The sequence below is a fragment of the Hesperophylax consimilis genome, chromosome 4, assembly GCF_061612785.1.
Source record: "Hesperophylax consimilis isolate HC1 chromosome 4, BYU_Hcon_1.0, whole genome shotgun sequence".
In the NCBI taxonomy this organism is placed as follows: Eukaryota; Metazoa; Arthropoda; class Insecta; order Trichoptera; family Limnephilidae; genus Hesperophylax; species Hesperophylax consimilis.
In genome coordinates this window covers 25,848,950-25,875,200 of record NC_142839.1, presented here as the reverse complement: position 1 = coordinate 25,875,200, position 26,251 = coordinate 25,848,950, and the positions used below count along the sequence as shown (strand labels likewise).

The window sequence follows — 26,251 nt, the reverse complement described above, 5'->3', positions numbered from 1 at the left end:
CTGTGAAGACACATCCTCTTAGCTTCATTTATCTTCCAATTTCTTCACTACTTAACACCAAAATTGTATAATATTATTCCGGTCATAATTAAAACACTATAATAAACAATCTAGCTTTCAAAAATTAATTAGTTCAAATCAGCAGAAAGAGATTTTAAAAAAAAACTTGAAAACAAAGAATAACATGTACACTGTACACCATGGAATTAAGAAGCCATGGAAAGGCAATAGAACCCATATTCCTTACTATAGAGTGAAACATATTTTTGGATTAAAACCAAAATAAATAATGTGAACACAAAAACTAAATCGTCATGACCAGCCCCTACTTGTCTTCAAAGTAGGCATTTATTATTTATGCTCTGCATGATGGTAACACTGAACATCTTCTGTCAAAATGTCACTTTCACTCACTTTGTATTGAAGTCGAACAATGTTAACGTGTTTTTTTGGCGGAATCAGCCTATAAACTGTCTTGAGCTTCATATTTACTTGAAACCACTACCTCGAACATGTTCAAATTTATTGTGAGTAGAAATTAATACATGTACATGATTTTGTATTCTGCTATAAAATAATTTAACTATTTTTTTTCAGAATAAATAATTTCATATCGATATTATTTAATTACTAGTAATATTTATTTTTGTACTATTAACCCTACATTTATAAACCTCACATTAATGTTCTAAATTCATTTCCTATTAATAACTACACCCAATACTTTGGTAAAATAAATGTTCATGATTTTTAATATAATTTACTAACATTTGAAGAATGTCATGTAAAGATTTCAATCTAAATGTGACTAAATCCATTGTAAGATAAGCCTCGCATTCAGAATTTGCCATTGTGTTTGTTCTTTGAGAAAGCATTGTTTGATTATTACATAACACGAGAATTCCAAATTTTAACCTTTCCACCTTGTTCCTGAGGCTTATGACATTCATAAAATTTATATTAAAATAAGCATGTATATGTGCGCGTAGTGTTTATTTGCATCAGTTTATTTGCACACATAAAATATAGGGCTTATATTATGTGCCCGTAACGGCTTTCTAAATACGAATTCGGAATACCACATTGAAGACTTTGATAATACAGGGTGTCTGGGGGTAAATTGTACTAACTTTTCCCTCCCAAAGTTAGTGCACTTTACCCCCGGACAATAAAAGTGTCTTGTTAAATTTATTCCGAATTACTCTGCAAGCTTAATACGCAATTTTAAAATAAATAAAAAACACTTGGTTTCAACTTAATTACCACAAGAAACAACTATACATGTCGGAAGAGATAGTAAAAGATGCATTTAAATAATTAATTAAGTTTGATGGTTATTAAATATGCATAAATTATTTAAATAACCCAAACTAATAACCTATTTGTGCATGTTTTTCCATCTCCCCCGGCCTAATAGTTGTTTCCAGTTGTAATTAAATTGAAATCAATTTTTTGTTGGGGGCATGATGCGTGATTCGGCAACTTAACCAAAATTACATCAAAAAGTACAGTTTTGGCCAAATTTAAGTAGATAAGAAAGCAATACTCAAATCAAAATGTTTGATATCGGTGATTCTAATTGATTTTTGTAGATTATTAATGATACCCTTTGTACGAACTGAACTGTTGCAATCTTATAACTTATCAATGAAATTAGTTGTATTACATTTGCATTTAAATTTTTGGATAACCAAAGTAATTATAATCCATATAATGACTAATTATATTTAACTCTCATAATAAATGATAACACAGGGGAACAATTTTTAACATGAGTTTGATTTTTAGCTGTTTATGACTAAACAGGCTTGGTGATTTCACATCTGCAGTTAGTTTTCTTCTATCATGTCAGGTTTTATCTCTACTTCTTATCTTAATGTGATTACTCCATAGGATCTAGGGAAGCATGAGTGCCGAAAGTGAGATGGGGAGGGGTGGGGGAATCCACTTCTGTTTCTCATCATAAGTGCCGAAACAATCCCCATTAGTTTTGTTATATCTGCAGCAGTTTCACCATTCTCAGTCAAATTATTGTAGACATGAGTCCACTTGTTACGCAAGCCTATTTTGCATCTTTCAAAATAAAATTTGACGATCAAGAAAAATTTTGGACCCTTCAGAAGTTGTCATTTGGTATACTTATAGTACACTAAATCAAAACTAAGACAAATACTACACCGAAATTGTCCACAAACTCTTGGAGCCCAACAAAACCCGCTTGTTGCAACATGAGCATCAAGGTGCATATTTTGTGATGAGCAAGTGGAATCGGTCACCTTGCTCAGTGATAAGGTGACCGATTCCACCAAGATTTGGAGGTATTAGAGGAACGGTATCAGGGTAGATGGGATGAACATAAGATGTCTGACATTGTTGGAGCATCAGGCAAGACTGTCCACACTCAACACTCCAGGAAAAGCTATAGGCGTAGATTTTTTACCTTTATTGCTACTTAAATTTGCTACCTGCATCCAATTTGACTTACGGTAACAACATTACAGCCTTTGTATGAATAAAATAACTTTAAATAAATATTACGTTCAGTTAATTTTTCACTATTTTCCATTGTATGCTTGGGAGGGTATCCTGACTTCCTGGCGTGATAAAGAAAAACTGGAGTCATTTTAGGGTTCAGATACGAAAAGTTAGTAAAAAAGCAAGTATCATATCTCACTCAACGAAAATGCTGTTCCCCTGTGTAATACATATAAACTGAGCTGCTTTGATAGGCATTATTCTTTAGAAATGTACATTAAAATCATGATTATTTTCAGTTTCCTGTTAATTTGTGACCAATTTATTTGAAATCATTAAAAATTTACTCTACGAATAAACATACTAATGTAAATATGTACAAACTTATTGAAAATATATTTTTATGGCCATAATAGAAAAGCCCTGAGGTAGATAGGTTAGACGTCTTCCCCATATCTCATAATTTGTCTTTATTTTCAGTTCACCTTTGGGGGAGGAATTTACACTGGATTGTACCTGGCACAAAATCATGATGTTTGTATTCTCCGATAATGTCAGCAGAGCTGAAAACATGGGCTGCATGCCAAAAACTTTTTATGAGTGTGTATTATAATCGACCAGACAAAGAGAAGAATTCGATTGACTTCTTCATTTAGCATGATATTCCACTCACAAAAAGTTTTATGGTTCCATCCCAGCCTTAAATTATTACAGATGTATATTAACATACTTAGGGGCGGGAAAGGTAGTTCTAATCGTTGGGTCGATTGATGATTAACAGCGGGAAGGGTAGTTCTACCTTTTGCGCTGGATTCATTACAGTGGCAGAAAAGACGGAATTATTCAATGTTTTTATATGATTATTATATACCAATCTTTTTGTAAAGGTAACTATATGTACATAATTATCGAATCGTAATGCAATTCTTCTACATTTATCTTTGTGCCTTTTATTTACATTGATATTTCAACAAAGGGATAGTATATTATTTAGATAACATATATTTTTGAATTATTGAAGACAATATTAGCGATTCCTAAACGAAAATCTGAAACACAAAAAGATACGGTCACATCTAGGACTCGAACCCAGGACTCGTGCCCGTGCCCCGGCAAGGCAATTTCTGGAATGAGGGTTTTTATGACCGTGAAACCCGATTCAAATCTCTATCTCTGTTCCGCATCCATTCAACTCCTATGTGCAAGCGAGAGATGTCGGGCGTATTTAAAGAAAGCAGGTATGGGCAAATACCGATAGGCGGACATAATAAACATATTACAAGGTTAATTGAGTTGCATTTCAAATAATATTCGATTTTCCTTTAGTACTTTTATAGTTTGGGTATGCCGAGTTACTACACAGAAATTTAATTAAAATATTTTAATTATTTTCGAAGATATAGCGATTTAAAATAAAATCAAATAAATTAAATTGTGAAAATATAAAAAATCCTGAATACTTCAAAATACTAATAATAATAAATACTTAATTACAAACAACACTCCATGAGAGAAAAATTTACTTTCTTTCAAGACCTGCGGCAGTGTTATGCCTCCTCCCCCTTTGTATTTTCCATAGGAAACTTAGGCCCGGTTGCTTCGTAGAAATTCACTTGTGAAAAAGAGGTCAAATAGCCATTCAGTGCCATTTTTTTTAAATATATTCTCGGGTTACTAATAATCTGACGGTTAACAACCTGAAGCGGAAAATGTTGCTTTTGTCATGATGGAGGAGTCGAGGACTCACTGCACCTGGGTGGGACCCAGATGCGATGACATCTCAGCCACTGACCAGTCAAGTTAAAAGGTTCCCATCAAATGCCGATTCTAAATCCGTTTCAGATTTTTAACAAATTGTGATCAGCAGAAGAGGACAACTATCATGTTATTATAAGGTTCTCACGTTATTACAATTTGATAGACTGCTGAAATTAATAATTTAACGGGACCTTTTAAATGTCGAAAAATATGTTACATTTGAATGTCTGCGAAGCAACTGGGCCTTAATCTTAATTTGAAGAATACAGTACAAAATTTACAAAAAAGTACATAATATCTAAGTGGGTAACTTAATAATGGTTTTGTTCTTTCAGGTTCCAAAAGTGGATGACCCCGGCAAGCTGGTGGAACGACTGAAGGAATTCGTCGATCAACAGCTCAACAAAACCGGAGATAAAAAGAAAAGCGAATAAATGACAAAGAGATTATATTAATTTGCTATGTATAGACACTAGGATGTACTTGTATGTTGTTTTTGTTTTAATGAAAGAATAATTTGTAAATATTTTTTTTTATTTGTTTACATCAATAAATATGTTTGCCGAATTGCACAAATGAATTTGTATTTACATAAGAGACATTCCTCCTCCCATGAACTCGAGTCGTGTTTGCGGTTCAACAAAGAAGAGCCAATCGCTGGAATGTGTGGGAAGTAAACCCATGCTTTGGCACTTATACAAGGCTAACAGAATGTTTACAATGTTGCCGATGAGATACACAAGTTTCTGTCCAATAGCGTGAGATCCCTCGATCATCTTGAATGTCCCCTGAGTGGTGAACAGGGCTTTCACTGGCCTGACGATGAGCATACCCACCATCATGATGGGGAATATGGAAATAGAATTGCCAGCCATGTACATGATGAACAGGTTCATGGGAACTTGCTTCAATGGCCCCAGGGCGACGTCCCACAACTTCTTGATGATGAGGTGGTTCGCGTCATTCTCCTTAGACGTCTCAGTGTGGTTTTGGGCAGCCGCAGGATTGTACCCGGGCGGTGAAGCCAACTCTGCATTTGAAGTCTTCCCTCTTAAAATAATAATGTAACTCTGAATGGGACTGCACATTGTTAAATCGGAAGCCAGGATAAATTAACAATTCTGTGTCCGGTGGAACGATGGAGGGGCCTGGTTCGGACCCATGTAAATATTTATAAAAACGGGGGTATGATTATTTGAGCTGTATCATAAAATTATTTATGGAATTTTAAATAGGTACATATGTAGCATCTATGTCCTTTTACATATATTATTATTTTTTTTTTAATTAAGAAATCAATTGCTTATTTTCGTAATTAAGTTTAAATTTATTTTTTGGTTTTTTTCTGAAGGGAAGTCTTATTTCATTTCATTTCCTCATCTCACGTAAGTGATGACAATAGTTTTGTACTGACGAATGATGATTTATACTGCCCAAAGAAAGCTATTCGAGTTTCGTTTTGGGAAAAATTATTGTGATCTGAGAGTATGATTTATCGAAATAAACAAAAAATGTATGAGGCTAAAATAATGATCATTTGTATGTCACATAAGTGCATGTACCCCTCATTCCAGTTAGTCACAGCCTTTGGCCGGCAAATGTAATTCGTGCCATTACATACTGACAACTTGTTTGACGCGTGACCATAAATAATAAATATCTCGCGACGTAGACAAAACTAGTGATTGAATGTTTACGTAAAATATTAATAAATACTATGAAAATATTTGAAAGTTTTGTGGGGGCCAATATTCAATGCTGGATATTTCACGTGGGAAATTAACAATTATCATCATGGGTTCGATGGGTACTGACTCTTTGAAGTACCTACCTCCTACAATATTTTTACGTCATGTATGACAAACAACCTCAACGTCAAAGACACTTCAAGGATCAACTTGAGAATCTTTAGGAATGTTGTAGTTCGATGTACCTTTCAGGATTCGGACTATAACATCATTGTTTTATACTTTGCTATGCTGCTAATTAGAGAATAATTACTAGTAAACTAGCTACCACCCTTATGAGGAATTTGAAGTGATATTGCTTGAAATACTAACTAGTTTCGGGCAGATAACATACATGAAACATGAATTTCCACACCACAGACCAAACTGTCAGAATCATTGAAAAGTCTATTATATTACAGTTTTGCAAGCACAATATAGAATTTAGCTCTTTCTTATTCGACACTGAGTGTCGGAAGGGGCTTGCAGATTTATAGGTTGCACTCTAGGCCAAATAGACTGATATTTTACATATATCCCTTGAGGTTAACTTGTTAGTGAGTTGCTTTAATGAAAGGCTAAAGGTAACTTATTATCAAGGTTCTGAGAACCTAACGAGTTTTTCTTTCATTAACAAACCACCGATAGGTATTTTAAAAATATAGTAAGGTAAACATTTATTTCATATTCCTCACCTTTGGTTAAAGTCTAAAGACCATTTAAATTTACGATTCGAAGCTTTTACAGTAGCCATTATAATTAAAAACTATCAAAATGTTTATGGTAGGTTCGGATAAGACTTTAAATGGAAATTAATAACATATAAATTAAAAAACTCAAATGCGAAAGACGTGATTTAGATTAGAGAATTAACCAATTTGACGGAACCAAACCATAGACAATAGTAAGATGGCCATAAATGGTCATAGATATTTTTTTTTGGTGGCAACTTTATTTTTTTCGATCTTTGCGACATCTCTTGCTACCAATTTTCAATTAAATCCGGGAACTTTGAATACGTCTTAATTATGCTCGCAGGTTTTTGTTGCGGTTTGGTTGCGGTTCGGGGTAGGATATTTTAACCCCCCAAGAGTATATTACCATTTGAATTTTACTTTTATGTAAGTAGGTTGGTAGAGATAATATTGATTATTTAGGAGAGTAGAATAGTTTAGTGTTTTATAGTATATTTAAAAATCGTAATGCCAAAAGTGCAGCACCCACGGAAGATAATTTTAATGCAAGAAAAATATATGTTAGGGAAAATTTTAATAAAGGGAAAAGATATGATTTAAGATATTCACAGTCAAAAGTATTATTGCGATTAATTTTTATGCATTATGTCATGTTGGGCTTCCTCTTTCTTTAGCTAATGTTTTGGACACTGTAACGCTATTCGAAAATGCAACACGGTATAAAAACCCAAAAAAAAATTACTGTTATCATTGGAAAAGTTTAATTTCATAAGAAGTTTTCAATTTTATAATAATTACCTTATAATAATATCAGAAATATCTGCTAACATTTGTTTTGGAATATTTGTTTTGAAAATTTTGTATAGTTGGAAGTCAAGTCGAATACAACTCCTCGATCTGGTCCCCTAATTTTAAAATACACTCAGATTCAATCGAAATCAATAAAAATTCCTAAGACACATTAATTTTATACTCGGTATTCCTGTTGAAAGCATTAAATTTATTAAAACTGTCAGATGGAAGAATTCTATCCGACTTAATATTTATGTTCAAAACTGCCTTGATTTAATTAACCTCATTGAATTTCATGTACCTACAAGAACTAACTACTCGTTTTAAAATCCTGTTAATGTAACAATTTCAGGACTGAGCATTTCAAACACTCGCTTGTACCTAGATTACATGAAGTTAGTAATAGGTACGCAGATGTAGCGGATCTGTTTAACTGCACGGAAGCCAGATACAAAAAGGCTATACTATCGTATCATTAAAATCATTATGAATTAAACCTAAGTCTACTTATACTTGTTTATTATAATTGATTTGTACTTTTATCTCCTTTTAGAGCTTGTATTGTATTAATTTTAAACTTTCTGTCGTCATTTTATGATCAAATGCCACAGTTAATTGATATTTTTGTTTAAATTATTACTATTGTTTGATTATGCTTGTATACTGTGATATTTAATTATTGTGTATGTATACCAATACAGTATACCTCATAACGCTGACATTAAATAAATATTCAGCATTCAATAATTCGATGGCTCTCAAAAACTACAGTAAATAGTAACGTATAGGTACCATCTACATAATCTACAGTATTCATTTCTAATTTCAAGAATAATGTTTCTTACTGGTGACGTAAAACGGTCTGGCATAATCTTGGTAAATTATAATTTCAACAGCCTTTAATAAAAGAATATAATCTCATAAATAGGCCATAGCCATATTTTATCACAGGTGGAGGTATTTCCGCTTTGCAATAAAATCCAAATAATGGAATATTTCTGAATGTATCTGAAAACTGACGACTGATTTTGAAAGGCGATGAAATATGCTTTCAAATTTTATTATTAGAAAAAAACAGATATTTTTTTAAATAATCTATATTTTAAATGCAAAAATGGGTAACTTTTCATTTAAACTAAAATTACTGATTACAAAAAATATACAAAAACACACTTATTTTATCAGACAAAATGAATTACAAACGTTAACTTCACCTAATTTTTTTTTTCGTTTCATATAAACATAATTAATTAAAAATTCCACGGTCTCAAAAGTTTTTTTCAAATTGCGTTCTGAACCGTTCTTTTCATAAAGGTACTTTTTAATTTTTCTATGGTTAACTTCTAGATTTAAATTTAAAGCGTGGTGTTTTCTCTTTCTAACACCGTTTAGATAATATTTCTCACCACAACAGTAAGGGAGACACCATGATTTCTGTGATACCATATGACTTGTTCCAGATAGCGAACAAATTAGCCTGAAGAGCAAAAAATAAATATTATTTCTTGTTTGTGGTATGACACGGAAAGTAGTGTAAAAACTGTATTTAAATATTGAAAATATTTTCACCTGACTTTTTTTTAAATAATCTTATTTTAGGTTTTCTTTATTCTTATTATTAACGAATAATTACAAATCAGAAATTAAAATATCCACAAATACAAATCATTGTAATCCTATCACGCTGTCATCGCAATCTAACATCTTGTAGAGTATTTTATTGCCCATAAGGGCATGGCTGTCACAAAATTCAGCAATTCTAGTACAGGCTTCTCTTAACATCTCTTCTGGAACTGTTAGCACGATCCTCATGAAGTTTGGGTAGTTAAAGCACTGAAAGAAAAATAAATTTAACGTCTAAACACAGGTACCAAATAATCTTAAAAAAAGAATTACGTATTATTTATGATTAGACTAAGAAAGTCGATCATTTATCTCAAAACACAGAGCGGTGATTTTCGTAATCGTTAATTATTAGTTAGGTTAGGTTAGGTTCTAAATTAAAGCGACTCTGATAACTTGATCCATAAGATTTTAAAAGAAACAATTTAATAAAAATCTTCTAACTATATTAACGGAATATAGTTACAATATTTTCACATTTCGTCATTATATTTAACAGGATAAGTGCAGCTGCATGAACACGGGCTCCGATATATTCTGAATGTACTCATATTTTATAAGGAAAATAAAGACAAACCAAAACAGAATTATTTTAGTCAATTATTCAGAAACATCTGTAACCTATTATGTTTATTTAAAAATGATGAACACTGGTAATGAATTGATATGAATTTTAGATGCCATTACATTACACTTAGTATGAAAAACTTATTGTGTTTTATTTTTGGGCTGTTATGCCGTGTTTTTACTTACCACGGCAGGATACATCTTATCATATGCCCTGATGATGGACACTGTTCACTAAAGAAGGAGGTAGTGCAACACGGCATAATACCCCAAAAATAAATCACGATAGTACCTACTTTTGGCAGTGAAAATGTCAAATCATATCAAACTTTAAAAAATGTGTAAAAAATATACAATATTAATTTCAGTTGAGGAATGCTTGAAGAATGTAATTTCAGTAGAGGAATGCTTGCAGATCCTAATTTCAGTAGAGGGATGCTTGCAGAATCTAATTTCAGTAGAGGAATGCTTGCAGAATCTAATTTCAGTAGAGGAATGCTTGCAGATCCTAATTTCAGTAGAGGGATGCTTGCAGAATCTAATTTCAGTAGAGGAATGCTTGCAGAATCTAATTTCAGTAGAGGAATGCTTGCAGAATCTAATTTCACTAGAGGGATGCTTGCAGAATCTAATGTCATAAAAACTATAAGTTCAGTAATTTATCACAAAACTACAGTTTCTGATATATTACATATAGGGTTTTTTTCAAATGCTTTCTCCATGCAAGAGTGCCCTAGGTCATTTTTTCAAATTATTGAGAGAGTGAAGGTGAATTTATGTATTCATTTTGTTGAAGTTGGCAAATTTCAAAATTATATGATAGATTGTAGTCGAATTCAGACATATAAGAGATGAAATGTTCAATTGAGGTGAGGCAATTTTAGATAAGGCTTGATAGAGGAGAGGATATTTGTTTAGAGAGGGATAACCAAAAAATATGTGATCTAAAGTTCCCACTTCTAGACCACATAATGTACAATCTGAGGAGTCAAGGACGTGAATTTTAAAAAGGTGAGAATGTCCAATCCTCATTCGAATAAGTGAGGAGAAATGGGGGGATTGTTGAAACCACGGTTGTGATGGGACAGTCCTTTTATTGAGGCGTATCTGGTTGTACTTTCAAAGTAATGTTTATAGATATTTACCTTTCCTGGTAAACAAAACACCGACTGTTCAGACATGAGCTGCTCAACGAATTGAAGGTCGTCCTTTATTCTTGGGAATAAGTCAATATTGAGTCCGACCATCATGTACATAGCTCCTTCTGGCATAATTGGGTTCAACCCTTCTACGCGTTTCAAGCATTCGTAGGCCAATTTCGCATGGGTCTGTAAAATAATAATAATAATTAATTAATGAATTTAATCGATAATTATATTCACACAATAATTTTATGCGGGTATGTGATGTATTGATGGTGCTCTATTTACCGCGCCTGATTCGCCGCAAGCTTCATAAATATTTCGCTTGCATTTAAAACTGGCATAATAAATAATTAGTATTTCACATCATTTTAAAGAGAAATTTTTTTAGTGTACTTATGCACACCGTTAATATGTGAACTTACAAAAGAGTTTTTCGAACTGGTTTGGTACACCCGCCCACAGTCCCCTCTTACCCGAAAATGCCCAAAGGTACTGGGTGCCTAGCGGCATTTATCCACGATCCAATTCAACATTGTTTTTTATGTTTTTTTTTGGTTTCATTCTTGCTTTGCACAAACCAAAAATATTATGAATTAAATTCAACCACCACAATATGGGCACATGCCTAGCTTGGTGGTTTTAATATACTCAAAATGTTTAAAACTTAGAAATTTCAGAGAGAAAATCTGAACAAATTTCATGTTGCCAGAGCTCACTAGTCTTGATTTGAACGGATTTTTGTTTTATATAGGTACTTTAAAATACAGGGTTTTCCAATAAGAGGTGTTATTTTGAATAGACCGCTATTTCGGTAGATGTTACTTTTGAAGCTGTCATTTTTTAACATTTGACAAGTAGAAACTACGTTATTAATAAAAAATGGAACAATACACGCTTCAACAACGCATTGAAATTATTGAAATTCACTACAGTGAATCAAATGCAAATCATCTTGAGTGATGAGGCCCATTTCCGCCTCGGTGGCTTCGTCAACAAGCAAAATTGTCACATCTGGGTCTCGGAAAACCCAAGATTTATTGTTAAAAAGCCTTTCTATCTTCAACGTGTGACTGTTTGGTGCGGTTTGTGGTCCGGCGGAGTCATTGGACCTTACTTTTCCGAAAATGAGGCTGGAGCAACAGTTACGGTGAATGGATTGCGCTATCGAGAGATGATTAATAATTTTTATGGCCGGAATTGGATGGTATTGATCTAGACAACGTTTACTTTCAACAATACGGCGCTATGTGCTAAACAAGCAACGAAACCATTGATCTTTTACGATTGAATATCAAAATAACACCTCTTATTGGAAAACCTTTTAGTTACTATTCAGAAATCAGACAACTTACGTGAATGGTATTTATGGTATCATTGAAAAACTTTTTTGGTGTGTTTCTCAAAATTTCCGGTAGAGCTCCCTGAACCACGGTATTACTTCCGATGATCCTTTGAGACAGATTGATGAGACCGGATTTGACAGAGGCCGCCAGGATGTTGTTCCTGTCGTGAATTACAATCCACCCTGTCCTCCACCCTGGTACCAAGAACCTCTTGGTAATGCCACTGCAAGACAAGATTGGCACATCCGATGGTAAAGACCCCATCGGTACATATTTGTGCCCGGGAAAAACAAGATGCTCGTATATTTCGTCAGCTATTATAGGCAAATGATTCCTTGATGCAACGTCGAGAATATCTTGTAAATGTTTAACAGAGTAAACAGATCCGCAAGGATTGGACGGATTTATAATCACAATAGCAGAAGTTTTGCTGTCAATCTTATTTTCTAAGTCTTCCACATCCACTTTCCACTGTTCGTCTTCCTGAAAATTAAATGATTTATTAGTGCATTTTACAAATTCAAGACTGTACAATTCCAGAAAACGAAAAATTTAACAAGTAGGCATAGATAAACGATGTTATCAATTACTACAATCGGGTACCCAGATGGTGGGAAAATAGGTATAGCTTTTTTACGACTTGTTGACTGGTGGACCAGTCGGTATAACCTTCAAATATAACCCCCAGTTTCTCCTAAATATTTGAAGAATAATAATTATTTTGCTTCACCGTTATAATAACGCTCATATAATATTTTCAAATTCCTTTCAAATAAAACACAATTAAAAAAACTTAATAAACTAGGTAAGTATATCCCGTAACTAATAGGATTTAGGAGCAATTTCAAGTCATAACATCTCCCCTAAAAGGGGTTTAAAGTCATTTTTATTAAAGGTTATGCCACTTAGGGTTAGCGCACTTTAGCCCGTCGTCCCACGGGTCGGTAAGCAATCGACAAAAACCGAATACTGCAAGACCCTGCACAGAAAATTAAGTTCGCTGTAACAAGGTAACGGTCTGCAGCGCAGTTCAGTGTGGAAATTTTCTGCTTAGGGTCTTGCAGCATTAGCTTTATGTATATTGCTTACAGACCCGTGGGACGACGGGCTTAGAATAAATGTCCCAAACTGCGAATATAAAATATATAGCTTCGCGCAGAACGATATCAGTAAATTAAAAGAGTAATTTTGTCCGAGAAGAAAATCTTGACTCCCATCTACAGCCAGAGATAAAAAAATCTCACGCGCTTCAGTGCCTACCTAATGGCTACCGTTTTAAGATAGATACCCCCCATCTAGGAACTTCGGCTATCGGGTAGCCCCAAGCCCCCAAACAGTGTTGACAGATGCATAGTTTTAGTATTTTTTACCATGTTTTCATGTTTTTTTATGGGTCCCAATAAATATATCGTGGGGTTACTGCCAAAAGGTGATAACTACATTTTTTGGTTTTTTGAGTTATCAATGATTTTAAGGTATAAGTATTCTAATCTATGTCTTCTCTGAGTTTGACCCCCCTCTTATGTCGTTAAGTAGGTTTTTAGCTACTGCTTTTTTATAAAACTTTACTTATTTTTTTATAAAAATTAAAAGACAAGAAAAATATAGTAAAATCACTTACAAAATAAGCATGTTGCTTAACCGTTTCAGTACCGGAATTTTATTTCCACAAATAAATCTTTTTTTTTTTTTTTGCTCATTAATTAAGATTTTTTTTCTAATGTGATTTTCATATTTTAATGTGATCTCAAAGGGTTATCTTTTTATTGGTAAGGAAAAAAAACCTATCGCACAAAAAATTGTTTAATTTCAAACATATTAATTGACAGTGTAACATTTATAAATATAAAGATAACTTTAAAAAAATTAAAAAGAAAAATGGATTCCAGTCCAAGCAAAGGGCTATTTCTTTGACAAAATCAAGAGATATCAATTTTTGTTCACGTTCCCCAGGAGGAACTCTGGTATTGAAAGGGTTAAGAAATAACACTCTAATGAATTTCTTAAAATTAAAATTAATATTATTTCCCAAAACCCTGACTTTATAATGGAGATCAAACTTTAAAATTGAGAATTTTAAATTACTCCTAAACATGTTTTTGTAACGTTTCGATTGTGAATGCTGGTCTTACACCAGGGTGATACTGAGAGTATCCATAGGTTCGAGCACCGAATTGTAAACTCGGATCATATGTTATCCTATGGATAAACCATCAAGAGGATGGTGAAATACACGGTAAGTATTGGATTAATAGGAGAACTCCTTATCCTCGATTTTTTTAAATGGTATGTTTGTCTTCTCTTTTTAAAAAAAAACATTATTATTTTCATTGAAGGAGAAGATAATTCAAACAAATCTAAACGAAACATGAAACAGAATAAGACAGAGAAGATAAAAAGACTGTAAAATACATGTACAGGCAATACATTAATGTGTAGTATAACCTTCAAAACGGTTTTTAAAAAGTTGTTTCTGAGTATTTTTTCTTTTATTCAAATAAAAATTACTAGATTATTATCCTTACTTAAATTCTAAATAAAAAACTTGGTTTTTTCATGTTTTTATAACCTCCAAAACGTAGTTTTTTTAGCTAAAAAAATTATTTATATACTCCTGAAACAGGGTTTTAATTTTCGGAATACGGCAACACTGTCCCAACCCCATCCCAAATCTCAGAAAAAACTTCTTACCAAAAGATTATAATATTTGACTTGTATTCCTGAACCGTCCGCCAGAGTTTTGTATATAGAGAACCCGGGCCTCGGCACCAGGATGTTTTGCCCTGGATTGGCCAGGGCTGTGATACAGAGGTCCAGGGCATGGGAGCATCCGCTGCAGATGATGACCTCATCCGCATTCACCTTGCATTCGTTTCCATCGTCGTCCTTAAAGCAACTGTATTCCGCCACGGCCTCCCGAGCTTCTTGGTAACCCGTGCTTGGGGCATATCTAAGGGAAGTATATAAAAATTAATTTAAGTCTTTACCTTTTATTTACGAAGGCCATCAGAACACATCAGGATGTATAGGAAATGTCGGAAGTTAGATGTGTTTTTAATATTATAGGGTATTTGCCTTGAGTGAGGGTAAAACTTAACCCTTAAATGCATGATTTATTAATTTTTCTGGAAAAAAATATATTTTGTAGATATTTACATGCATATGCAAGGAAATATAAAGAATTTTTTTTTGTATTTTTTTAATGATATTTGATAAAAAAAAAATTGTTGCAGATTTACAACACCATGTATTTAATAAAAAAAATAATATGAACAATTAACGTATGAAAAAAAAAAACCTAAAAAAAATTCTCAAAACTAATAATTTTACCGGAAAAATACGAGTTATTACATATAAGTATTGTATTATTGTATCTACTTACCTAAGAAAATCTAAATAATAACAGCAAAACCAAACTGTTATTCTAACCTCCAACCAATTTTCGAGAATCTTCACTTTGTTAAAGAAAAAGTGACATTTGACATTCGCGAAAGAAAAAAAAGGTGATGCCAGTCGATAAAACCTAGTCAAAGTCGATAAATACCGTGAACTTGATAATTCTAAAACGGCATGCATTAAGTATACACCAAAGAGTTAAAGGTGGTTTGAACGGTATGTTGCCGTTTTACAACAATATGCATTTAAGGGTTAAAACTTAAACTTAACATTTTTGTATTTTATTAATATTTAGGTCTAGTAACCAAATTTCGTGCAGAAGTATCAAATTATTAACTATTTCGTTGTCGATGATTTACTTGCAAGCTTTGGAAGGATATTGCCAAAGCAGTTACAATTATAATTTCATTTATGAAACTATAACCTTGAAATAAATTTTCATATTGTCATCCAACCTTATAGATGTTTTCAATAATACCTATACATTAACATTGTATATCTGTTGATAAATAGACTCATAAATAACGCACATTCGCGTTATCATTATTATTCTACTCGTATTACAATATGTACTCAATAAATGCTAAATCCATCAATATAAATAAAAATGTAAATGTTCGTTTATTCAAAATCTCAAATAAACGAAAGTTCTTCACAGATTGCTGTGAAATTTTGACACAATGTTGAATTTAAATCCGCGTGTGTTTTTATATGCCTATATTATATAGATGTCACCTGTGACAGATAAAAAAAAACATGTTCTATTTTAATTTGTTGGACAAACTTGTTTTTTTTTAAACATCGTCATTTGTTGGACGTAAAAGCAACACATGGTATTGTTTCTCTATTTGCACAGACATAGTAGGGATATTGCTAGTAATAAATGAAATTTTAATATGAAAATATAAAAGAAAACAGTTAGAATAAACAATATACACGGTATAAAGAAAGAAACTAGTAGTATTTTCAACCGGAAAACTGGTAAATCTTGGAGAGACGGAGAATAATTTACAATACCCTCATATTTATATTTAACTTTAAAAATACGATGCTCCCAAAATAAATGTTTAAGAATGTTCATTTATCGGAATAGATGGCTACCCCACGAGGAACTGTGGAGATTTTAGACTTCCAAAAACAAATTTGTTGAGAACCCAAAATAATCTATATTTTAAAGAATTTAAGATTTTTAATGAATTACTGACAGATGTTAAAGAAGCTAAAAGCCTTGCTGCTTTTCGTGGGTTATGCCTAAATACGATAAAGAATAAGTTTTAGGTGTATTGTAAAGTGTCCTTAATGGAATAGAAATAAGTTAAAATGTTTATACTAGAAATAAAAATGTAATTTTATAACTAAATAAAAACATACAAAAAAGAGAGATTTAAATAAAAACTATTTTCTTCAATCAAGCCATTTCGAAAGTTAAACATTTTTTCGGTAACTAAAGGGTTAAAAAATATCTTTTGGAGCTGGCGCGACACATTAGGACAATAAACAGCCGATATTAATAAAAACTCCCTAGCGACCGTTGTTTTTGTTTTTATTTTACTAAAAAATTCCATCTTTGGGCTCGTTTTACTTGAAAACACGAAGTCGACTCCAAATGTGATCAATTTCACCAGTTTTCCGCTTGTACAACTAGCTTTCGAACACCATATATCTAAATATTTAAATGTAGGTCACCCCTTACCCATTGAACTTGAGGGAGTTCAAGCTTTTTGTAATTGCCTCTAAAGTCTCCGCTGCTGGCTTCAAGTTTCCAAGAATAGTCGGATCACCTGTGCAGAATAAAATGAAACACATTATTCAGAAAACATTAGTATTTTTAACCATTACAGGAGACAATCACAACCCAGAAACTACAATTTAATAATATGTAGGTGTCGTTGTCTTTCTGAAAAATAATTTAGACATATACCTTTATTTTAGTACTATTCAAGGTCCCAGGTTCTGCAAATTTAAGACTAAACAAGCTACGTATAAACAGGACAAAATTTCCGCGAGCCGATCAGCGAATTATGGGAAAGGTACGAAGCAATCGCAAATGGCGCAAATCGCCGCTTGCGGTTGCTTTGTTCCTTTCCCATAATTCGTAGCTCGGCTCGCGGAAATGAGGTCTATTTATTCGCACCCTTAGATGTGACGTCATTTCCACCACTCAGTATGTAGACCCAAGATCCATATCCATTTAAATTATAAAAATAAGACATGTTGCCAAATTGTTTGTTCAAGAATTTTCCAAACATTGAATAAGAAAACTTTCGGGAAGTCTATAATGCTGCGTATACATTTGCAAACCGAAGCGCAGGCCGAACCACGAATTATGAGAAAAGAACGAAGCCACGGCAAGTAACTTGCGCTTCGAGATTTTTTGAGAATTGAAAATCAGGGATCGTAAAGTTTAGCAAAATCTGATTTATTGTCTTGGTGCGTAGGTGCAAATTCAAATGACGTTGTTTGAATACATTTTGAGGGGAGGACAAAAACGTGGTTGAAATCCACGCACGGAATGGCAGGCCTGACGTGACGTCACGAACACGGGCCCGAACAGTGGTGTCTCCGTGGCTCGGTGCCCTTGATAAAGAAACATCGCATTTTGCGAGAAACAACTGGAATGCCAATATTTCACCAATAAACCTGTTTTCCGATTGCTATAATATACTTGTTTGTGATAGTAGTTTGAATTTTAATTATGATTTTAATTCTGAGTTGCTTGGCTTAGAATTTGCCCACAGATTTAGTCCACCATCTAAGTACAAGAGGAAAATACTTTCCAGACTTACTTTCTAGCTAATAAGTAAGTACTTACTTCTGTAGCAAGCCTTTTTTCTAACCTTTCAGACTATTTCAAAGTTGTACAACTGTTCCTTTTTAGTTAAAAACCTCGAGGTTTATCGTTTTGAAACTTGTAAATATCGATGATTTACATTGTAAAAATAATCAAGCTTTTAAAGTCTTTGAATTAATACTTTGTATTTTACGCATTCGTTAATTATTACGACTATGTAAGTAGATATACCTATATCTAAAATAGGGTGCTGCCAGAATTCACCAGAAGATTTTAACATTTTCCAATGAGAAATGTGATTTCAGAGAATACAAAGGTAGGGTAGATTCGATTTTTTAAATTGATAGGGAAGTGTTTATCACTACAATATTGAAAGAATTTTGCAGGGTTTTATTTTAAAATCTTCTCTAATACACCTACTTTTTTGCCTGCTAGAGGAGTACTAAAATAACGAATTAATATGTTAATAATCATTAATTCAATGATGTCCACTGACTGGCAAAAATATATAAAGCAATGACTTTTCATTGTCTGTTATCGAGCCGTGTCAGGTAGATTGTATGAAATCAGGCGCAACGCAGACGGAAAAATTCAAGTTCGAGGCTCGAAAACATTTTAGGTGCAAAGTGTAAAAGAATTACCTACAAGATAGTTTAGTGGGTCATACGAAGCTACATAATAAAAAGAAATAGTAAACTCACATGCCAATTTTGTATATCGTTTAAAAATATATATATTATTTATGTATATTGCGAAAGTTTTACACACATTAAAAATGTTAAAAATGTACGAAAGCTTACGAAACCCCTCCAGAAGTTGCTCTAATAAAAGCTGAAAAAACGTGATTGATTGAGATGACTGATAAGAATAATAATCGGCTTACCTTTTTAGACTCTCATAAGTTATGACGAATCATATTTATAAGATAAATTCTAATTAAATCCTTGTACTGTACCGCCCATCACAAATATTCATTTTCTTTCTTAAATATGTAATTAAAAACATAATTTTACTAAAATAAATACCATGATTAAATAATAACATGTTATTAGTTATATTAATTATGTCCCCTGCTTTTGTACCTATCTAAATTTCTGTAATAAACATTGTTAATCTCAAGTGATCTGCCAGGTAAGTATTGTCTTATGTATTTTATTCCTGTACATAATATAAATAAACGATATATACGTTTTATCGAAGCATTTTACATATAGCATTGTATAATTGATCGGTGAATGCAAGCTTTCAGCCATATGCTGTCGATATAGATTGGCTAGATTATAATTAATAATAAGAATGAGCATTAAAAATACATTTATTATCTTTGTACAGCGCCCTTGGGGTAATTTAAACATTATTATTAGTATTATGGCTCACCAATGGAGAGGGCGATCAGAGCCTTGTCAGGGTGAGGCTCCACGCAGAGGCTGTCGACGATCTTCCTGATGGGGTTGTGAGTGTTGAGGGCTGCGGCTGAGGCGATCACCTCCCAGCGGTTTGTCTTGGGCTGCTCACGAGACATGGACACAAAAACAGAATTATTCTCTTCTTTTTTCAATAAGATGTCACTCGGTGATGATTATTCCAACTGGCTTCACGATCTGCGATGACCGCTGGTTTTGTTCCACATTTTGGAAGCACCTTGGAAACTTGTTTATGTAAAGTGCCACATCTCTATTGGTGGATCGCCGCACACCTCCTGATCCGATGTCGAGTATGCAGATTAGGAATATACTCATAATAAGAGGTTGCCTGTTGACGATAGCAACGCAACCAAAACACAATGCTGACCAATGTTTTACTGCAGTCAATTATACCTCCGAGATGATATCTCATTTTTCTACGCGCAATTCTTAGCAACACTTTTTTATGGATGTTTTTGTTTTATCGTATTTTGATTAAAAATATGGTAATTTCTACTCAATTACTTACCTACTTTCATATAATATTATTACATCCATTAAAACCTTAGAAATGTACCCTCGAGAAATCTTGGACCCGGATCCAAAGTAACCACATTTTCTACCTCAACTCAATCTTAGTACCTACCTATTACACTATTTTAAACAGTTTTCAAACAATAATGAGATAGGACTGTAAACAAATATATAAACCAGGAGGTTGTTTGAGAAAATCGTCAATATAACACTTCAGTTGTATAGATATGTATGTATATTTTCATATATATTTAATTTTTAGGGGCTCTTTTCTTTCTTGTGTCCTTTGGGAATTGGCATCTTCACAATATGTATCTACATAATATAGAGAGTGCCCGCCCCTACATACCTGTTTTTAGTAATTAGCATAGATAAAGTACAATTGCGACACGTTTCTGAGTGGGGTATAGCTTCTGTCAGTATCGCCCTTGTGAAAAACTCAGAATTCAGAATTGAAATGTGGCTTGAATTGGCTTTAGGCGTGTTTGCTGACCAGATCTGAACACCTGGGTTCTTCCTACTTCCCCACCTTATTCCCCATCTCCTTCTCCCAAATATCTTCAGCGTCACAATATACCCCAATTGGGGTATAGTCTCGCTGGCTCCAGGCGGTTGGGAGCAGTTGGAACTCTTCATATATTTATTGTAACCAGGTACAGACAGCGCACGATATGAATCAAACCAGCATCCTCCAGAATAAAATGTACCTACTTCTTAGCTAGACTGTTGGTCTTTAATAAATGAATAATTCATATATTTTATAGGAAAATATTTTAATTATATTCTGTTATAAAACAAACATATTAGCGCTACAATATAGCGCTTGATTTGAATCAGAAACTCCACAACAACACGACATACGTAACTCTAAAAATATTTATCCATTATTAATTTGTTTATTAACTTTACCGTAAATAATTCTTGAAAACAACAACAACAACGCTTCAACTCAACGGAAATATTTGAATTATTAAGCCTTCCTTCTTAAGGCCCTGTAGTAGGTATTAGTTCAAAGATGGTGTGAAAGAGAGATGTAAATACGAAGAATATATGAATATGCGCGTTCCCTCTAATATTTATTAGAGGGAACGCGCTAAAATTTAAAAAAAAAACGATAATAAGGTGAAAATATTTTATAAAACACGACTCGTTTGAAATAGAGCAAAAATCTCTCGAAAAAAGGCTTTAGTTGCATTTAAAGATGTACTGTGAATTTGTTCATGCATATAACATATTAAATAATAGAACAAAAGGTGTTTTTAACAATTTTCGAAGCTTACTTTGCGATTTTTTTATTATCGGGGAAATTTCCGAATGGAGGTCTTTCATTTTGGGATTAACGTTGCGGCATAACAAATATATAGATATTATCTTTAAAAATAACTTTTCGTTTAAATTTAAAAACTTAAAGACTTAAGGCGATGCCATACGTAGTAATGCAAAATCACGTGTTTTTTGGTTTGAAAATTTGGTCGCCTAGAAATGTTTCAGATGCTTTAATTAAATACTGCGAGTAGAATACATCTTGGCCTTTGAAATAATCGAGTATTTTTAGATAAGTCTTTTTATAAGCCCAGAAAAATATAATGTATAAGGCCTATGAAAACTGCTTTAAAGTTCAAAATCTCCTACTTACGAACCCATTTTCGGTTATGATTTTATTGTATAATGTGGCAAATTAAGTTATTTATAAAATGATCGAAAAAAATGAAATATTTATGCCTGAACATCCACAAAATAAAATAAAAGGCACTTTTTGACCATGTTTTTTTCTTGCATAAATCAATACAGGCGGATGGTGTTAAGCGGGAATTTAAACCTTATCGCCATCTACGTAAGGGTAGTTATTGATAGCGGCTCAATTTAAAATATTACACGACGTAGTGCATCACCTTAACGAGAAATCGGTAGAAATTGGGTATGCGGGGGCTTAATGGATTCCTTATACTCAGGGGCGTAGCTACCTAGGGGCTACGCGGGGCAGTGCCCCGGGGCCCTCAAGCTCAGGGGGCCCTCGAATCCTTACCAGAAATCTCGATCGAACTGAACTTTTGGAAATTTCACCCATTTTCAAAATAAATATGACAGGTTGCAACTTGCAACCCCACTTTAATCATGACAACTCAGTTGAGAGAAATTCAAAATTTATGCCCAGGGAATTCCCCTAAATTCAACTAAATTCACGAAACAGCATCAAACGTTGGGATCTACTGTCAAAATTCACTGGCGAATTGGACACCACTCTAAAAAAACTAAATCCGACTAGATGGTCCAGTAGGGTCAATACGATATCTGCAATAAAAGTTCGTTATTTTGATATTATAGAAGCATTATCAGAACCACAGACATAGGAATTAATAGACGAGAAGATAATGGCGAGGGGTAAAATCAACTGTTGAAGAACGAAGGGAGTTAAGCTGACTGTGATTCGTCAATAAATCAATCTGACAGTAAATAGGCATCTCGCATTATAATATCACCATTTAGTTCTTAAAAGTAAAATCTGCTTTTGAATGAATAGACATTTTTACATGGGAGCACAAATTACTCGCCACCTTATGAACTAATTTGCGAAGTCCAAATTCGGCAAAGTAAATTTCTTCTGTTTGCAGAGTCGTAGTTAGTTTCAGAGTATTTAGTTAAGACACTTTTACAAATGTTTCATAATTTACTTACCCCAGTAAACAACGATGAGCACACTTGAGAATCGCTACATTGTGATGTGATAGTATATGTTTCTAAAACTGATCCATATAATACGGTGTGAATAAGCTTAAAATAAAGTAAAATAATGCTTACTTATGGAATGTAATACGACAATTGGGTCTCTTTTTCACATCTATTTTTACAAGTTTTCATATCACAAGTCAACATTTTGCCGTGTTATTTCGTAAAATGAACCGATGATGCCTCGACCATAGTTCGCACAAGAATGATGACGTCACGTTTTCAAATTTCACTTGAGGCCATACGCGAGCACAGCCGGCTCCAATGGAACCGGTATGGGGAGTGGGGAATAATACGCTTTTAATCACTTAGGGCAGGTCTACTAATATTCATATGTCTATGATCAGAACTAATTCTAAAGAGAGAATAAAGATGAGCGTAGTGAGTTCGTGTTGCTTTGCGAATTCATGTTTTTTTTTTTTTATATTAACTCCACACAGGAGGCCTTGAAGAAAATAATTTCCCTCAGGGCCTATGTCATCTTTGGGGATGCTGTGTGGAGGGTCTTTTTGTGGAGAGGAAGGAGTGAACATGGGTCTTGAAGAGTCCCATGTTTTAGGAGGGAGGAAACACAGAGGCCGGCAGTTCGTTCCACAGCCGAGCTGTTGAACTTAAGAACGAATCGTAGAAGCGACCCGTTCTCATGTGACAAGTGTCAACCGTGTACAAATGTTGGGCACGCGTTTGGCGTGTATCCCGACTACGCACCGGTGCCGAAGGGATCAATGACGCTAGTTCCTCAGAGCATCTTCCATTGTAATACCGATAGAACAAGGACAGCATACCTACCTGACGCCTGTGCTCTAAAGATTGCAGTCCGTTTGTTTGAGTCAGAAGATTGGGGAATCTATCAAACGGACCGCCCGTTTTTGCACAGAGTCAAGGGTTTTTTTAAGGTATTTAGGGGCTCCGGACCAGAGATGGCTGCCAAATTCGACAGTAGGGCGCACCCATGTACCGTGTATTGAACGACATCAATTATGCATCCAAAACTTTACAAAAATGCGACATCAATTTGGGTGAGGCGAGTAAAGTTTCAGCAGAAACCAAAGCAAAGTTGCAGTTTTATAGAAATGATTTCGAATTATTCAAGTGATTATTCAAGCCAGTGAAACTGCAAGAAAATATGGTATCGATACCCATTTTCAAAAAAAAGGCAAAGAAAAGTTTTGAAACATTTTGATGAATTAGCTGTTGATCACCGATTTCCAAACCGAGAAAAAATATTTAAAATTGAGATTTTCAATAATGTACTAGACACAGTAATATCTCAATTAGATACACGTTTTATTGGTATGAGTGCAGTCTGTCATATATTCGATTTTCTAACACCAACATTTTTATTACATGTTGATGAAGCAACTTTATTACAAAAGTGTGACGAATTCCAAAGAAAATATTCAGATATAATAGGGCCTAGTTTTCACTTCAATTTATTAATATTTGCCATCTAGTTTTACCTCAACTAACTCAAGCATGGACGATTCACCAATTATGTAAGGAAATAATGAGCAAATATGGAATTTTATTATTCTTTACAATTCCTGTCACTTCTGCATCAGCTGAAAGGTCATTTAGCAAATTAAAAATAATTATTTGAGAAATAAGATGGGCCAAACACATTTATCGCTAATAGCAATTGAAAACAAAACCTCATCAAGCCTGGATTTAAACGAAGTCATTGATACTTTTGCGAAAACTAAAGCTAGGAAAAAATCGTAAATATAATTGTTATTTAGTCAGTTGGTAGGCCCGACCTTTATATAATAAACCCTTGAATCTTCTCTATTTCGTTTTATTAGCCAAACCTACACCAAGTATTAATTGTAATTTATGTTGTTACTGTTTAATATTTTTATTACCTGCCCTGCAGTCTGCAGTGCACAAAAAGAGCTTAAGTAGCTTAGCATTTTTAAAGTGTTTGTATATTTCATATTTTTATTTGATAAAACCTAATCAGTTTACATAGCAGTGGGGCCCCATTTTTTAATTTGCCCCAGGGCCCTTGGTTACCTAGCTACGCCACTGCTTATACTATGACAAATTGTACCCTCAATTCCTCCAAACAATCCAGTAAATAAATAATTAAGCAATCAAAAGGGGCAAAATAAAGTGTCTGAATTCAATGCCTCCGTGACCGAGGGGTAAAGCTCTCGACTAGCAAGCTCAAGGTCGCGAGTTTAAGTACATTTTATTTGATTAATTTATGTTATTTCACAATTTATTCATTAAAAATAACATATAGTATATACGCGGCACGTTCCAGAGTGGAAAATACTCTCAGTGTCGCCCTGGTGTAAGACCACCATTCATAATTGAAACGTTGCTTGAAATTGCTTTAGACGTGTTTGGTGACCAGATGTGAATATCCAGGTACTTCCCCACCTTCCTCTCCCCGATCTCCTTCCCGACCCACAACCTTCAGCCTCACAACATACCCCAATTGGGGATGCCATAATCTCATTGGCCCAAGACGGTTGGGAGCAGTTGGGACTCTTGTGCGGTATTCACATACAAAAAATTGTGACTCTAATAGTGCATTTGGGCCTTCCAACTAATGTTCAAGTATTAAATTTATTCATGCTAGTTGGGTTTTAAGTGAATAATCACTCGGGTTAATATTTTATGTTATACTTTAAATGAAAATTCCTGTTAGACATAATGAATAATAAGAAATAACGGATCGTCCCTCAGGGTGATGACGTTGGTTGATGTTTTGTTTGGGCTTTGAGTTTGGAGCTTAGAGCTTTGAGCTTTGTGCTTCGATCGTTAAGCGTTGCTCTTTGGAACTTGAATTTCGAGCTTTGAGCTTTGGTCTTCGAATTTTTGAGCGTCGAGCTTTGAGCTTTTATTTTTGAGCTTGATTATAAAAATAATATTGAAAAATCCAAGAGAATATCGAACACACCTAATTTATGAAGAATTTAAAGTATTAAAATTTAATGATCTGACACCGAAAAAACATAATAAAAGAAAAACAAAATTACAGCTTTTTAACTGAAAGTCGAAATTTTAATATTTTTTCATTTACATGTACTTTTTAATATTCATATTTCCTTAAATCATAATTACAAACACTAAATATTCTTCACCATGCTTGTTCACCACTTTTTTAAACACAAGCGCCAGTTTCTATAGAAGAGAAACATAAAAAAAATCAAAAGCAGTGAAAACTAGTTTTGAATTATTTTAGTTAACATAAATTATTATACTCTGTAAATTGATTAATTATTTAATAAAGAAAAAATAAATATAATTGGGACCCTATGGAAAAT

The 26,251-nt window shown here is 33.6% G+C and overlaps 3 protein-coding genes across 3 annotated transcripts; 1 reads left to right on the top strand and 2 right to left on the bottom strand.

The window, feature by feature from the left end:
- Window positions 1-387: 387 nt before the first annotated feature.
- Window positions 388-4,813, top strand: LOC149424437 (uncharacterized). Its single transcript, XM_089651558.1, has 3 exons — window positions 388-527; window positions 2,956-3,009; window positions 4,569-4,813. The coding sequence occupies exons 1-3, from the start codon at window positions 513-515 to the stop codon at window positions 4,665-4,667; spliced, it is 168 nt and encodes a 55-aa protein (XP_089507684.1). The 5' UTR covers window positions 388-512; the 3' UTR covers window positions 4,668-4,813.
- On the bottom strand, window positions 4,767-6,864 carry EMC4 (ER membrane protein complex subunit 4). Its single transcript, XM_089651557.1, has 2 exons — window positions 6,656-6,864; window positions 4,767-5,283 (listed from the first exon to the last, which is right to left on the bottom strand). Exons 1-2 carry the CDS (start codon window positions 6,712-6,714, stop codon window positions 4,821-4,823), a joined length of 522 nt encoding a protein of 173 aa, XP_089507683.1. The 5' UTR covers window positions 6,715-6,864; the 3' UTR covers window positions 4,767-4,820.
- A 609-nt stretch (window positions 6,865-7,473) lies between these two features.
- On the bottom strand, window positions 7,474-19,888 carry Tat (Tyrosine aminotransferase). The gene is made up of 6 exons (XM_089651556.1): window positions 19,690-19,888; window positions 17,215-17,302; window positions 14,817-15,075; window positions 12,135-12,608; window positions 10,783-10,965; window positions 7,474-9,280 (listed from the first exon to the last, which is right to left on the bottom strand). The coding sequence occupies exons 1-6, from the start codon at window positions 19,832-19,834 to the stop codon at window positions 9,113-9,115; spliced, it is 1,317 nt and encodes a 438-aa protein (XP_089507682.1). The 5' UTR covers window positions 19,835-19,888; the 3' UTR covers window positions 7,474-9,112.
- Window positions 19,889-26,251: the final 6,363 nt, after the last annotated feature.

Excerpts from the sequence above, each read along its gene's own strand:
- Tat (XM_089651556.1), bottom strand. The coding sequence starts at position 19,834 with ATGTCTCGTGAGCAGCCCAAGACAAACCGCTGGGAGGTGATCGCCTCA. Across the intron at positions 12,609-14,816 it reads TCAAATATTATAATCTTTTG|GAAGACGAACAGTGGAAAGT; the intron begins GTAAGAAGTTTT and ends TTTAATTTTCAG. Across the intron at positions 9,281-10,782 it reads TGTTTTGTTTACCAGGAAAG|TGCTTTAACTACCCAAACTT; the intron begins GTAAATATCTAT and ends TTTTTCTTTCAG.
- EMC4 (XM_089651557.1), bottom strand. The coding sequence starts at position 6,714 with ATGGCTACTGTAAAAGCTTCGAATCGTAAATTTAAATGGTCTTTAGAC. Across the intron at positions 5,284-6,655 it reads TCTTTAGACTTTAACCAAAG|AGGGAAGACTTCAAATGCAG; the intron begins GTGAGGAATATG and ends TATTATTTTAAG.
- LOC149424437 (XM_089651558.1), top strand. Across the intron at positions 3,010-4,568 it reads ACCTGGCACAAAATCATGAT|GTTCCAAAAGTGGATGACCC; the intron begins GTTTGTATTCTC and ends TTGTTCTTTCAG.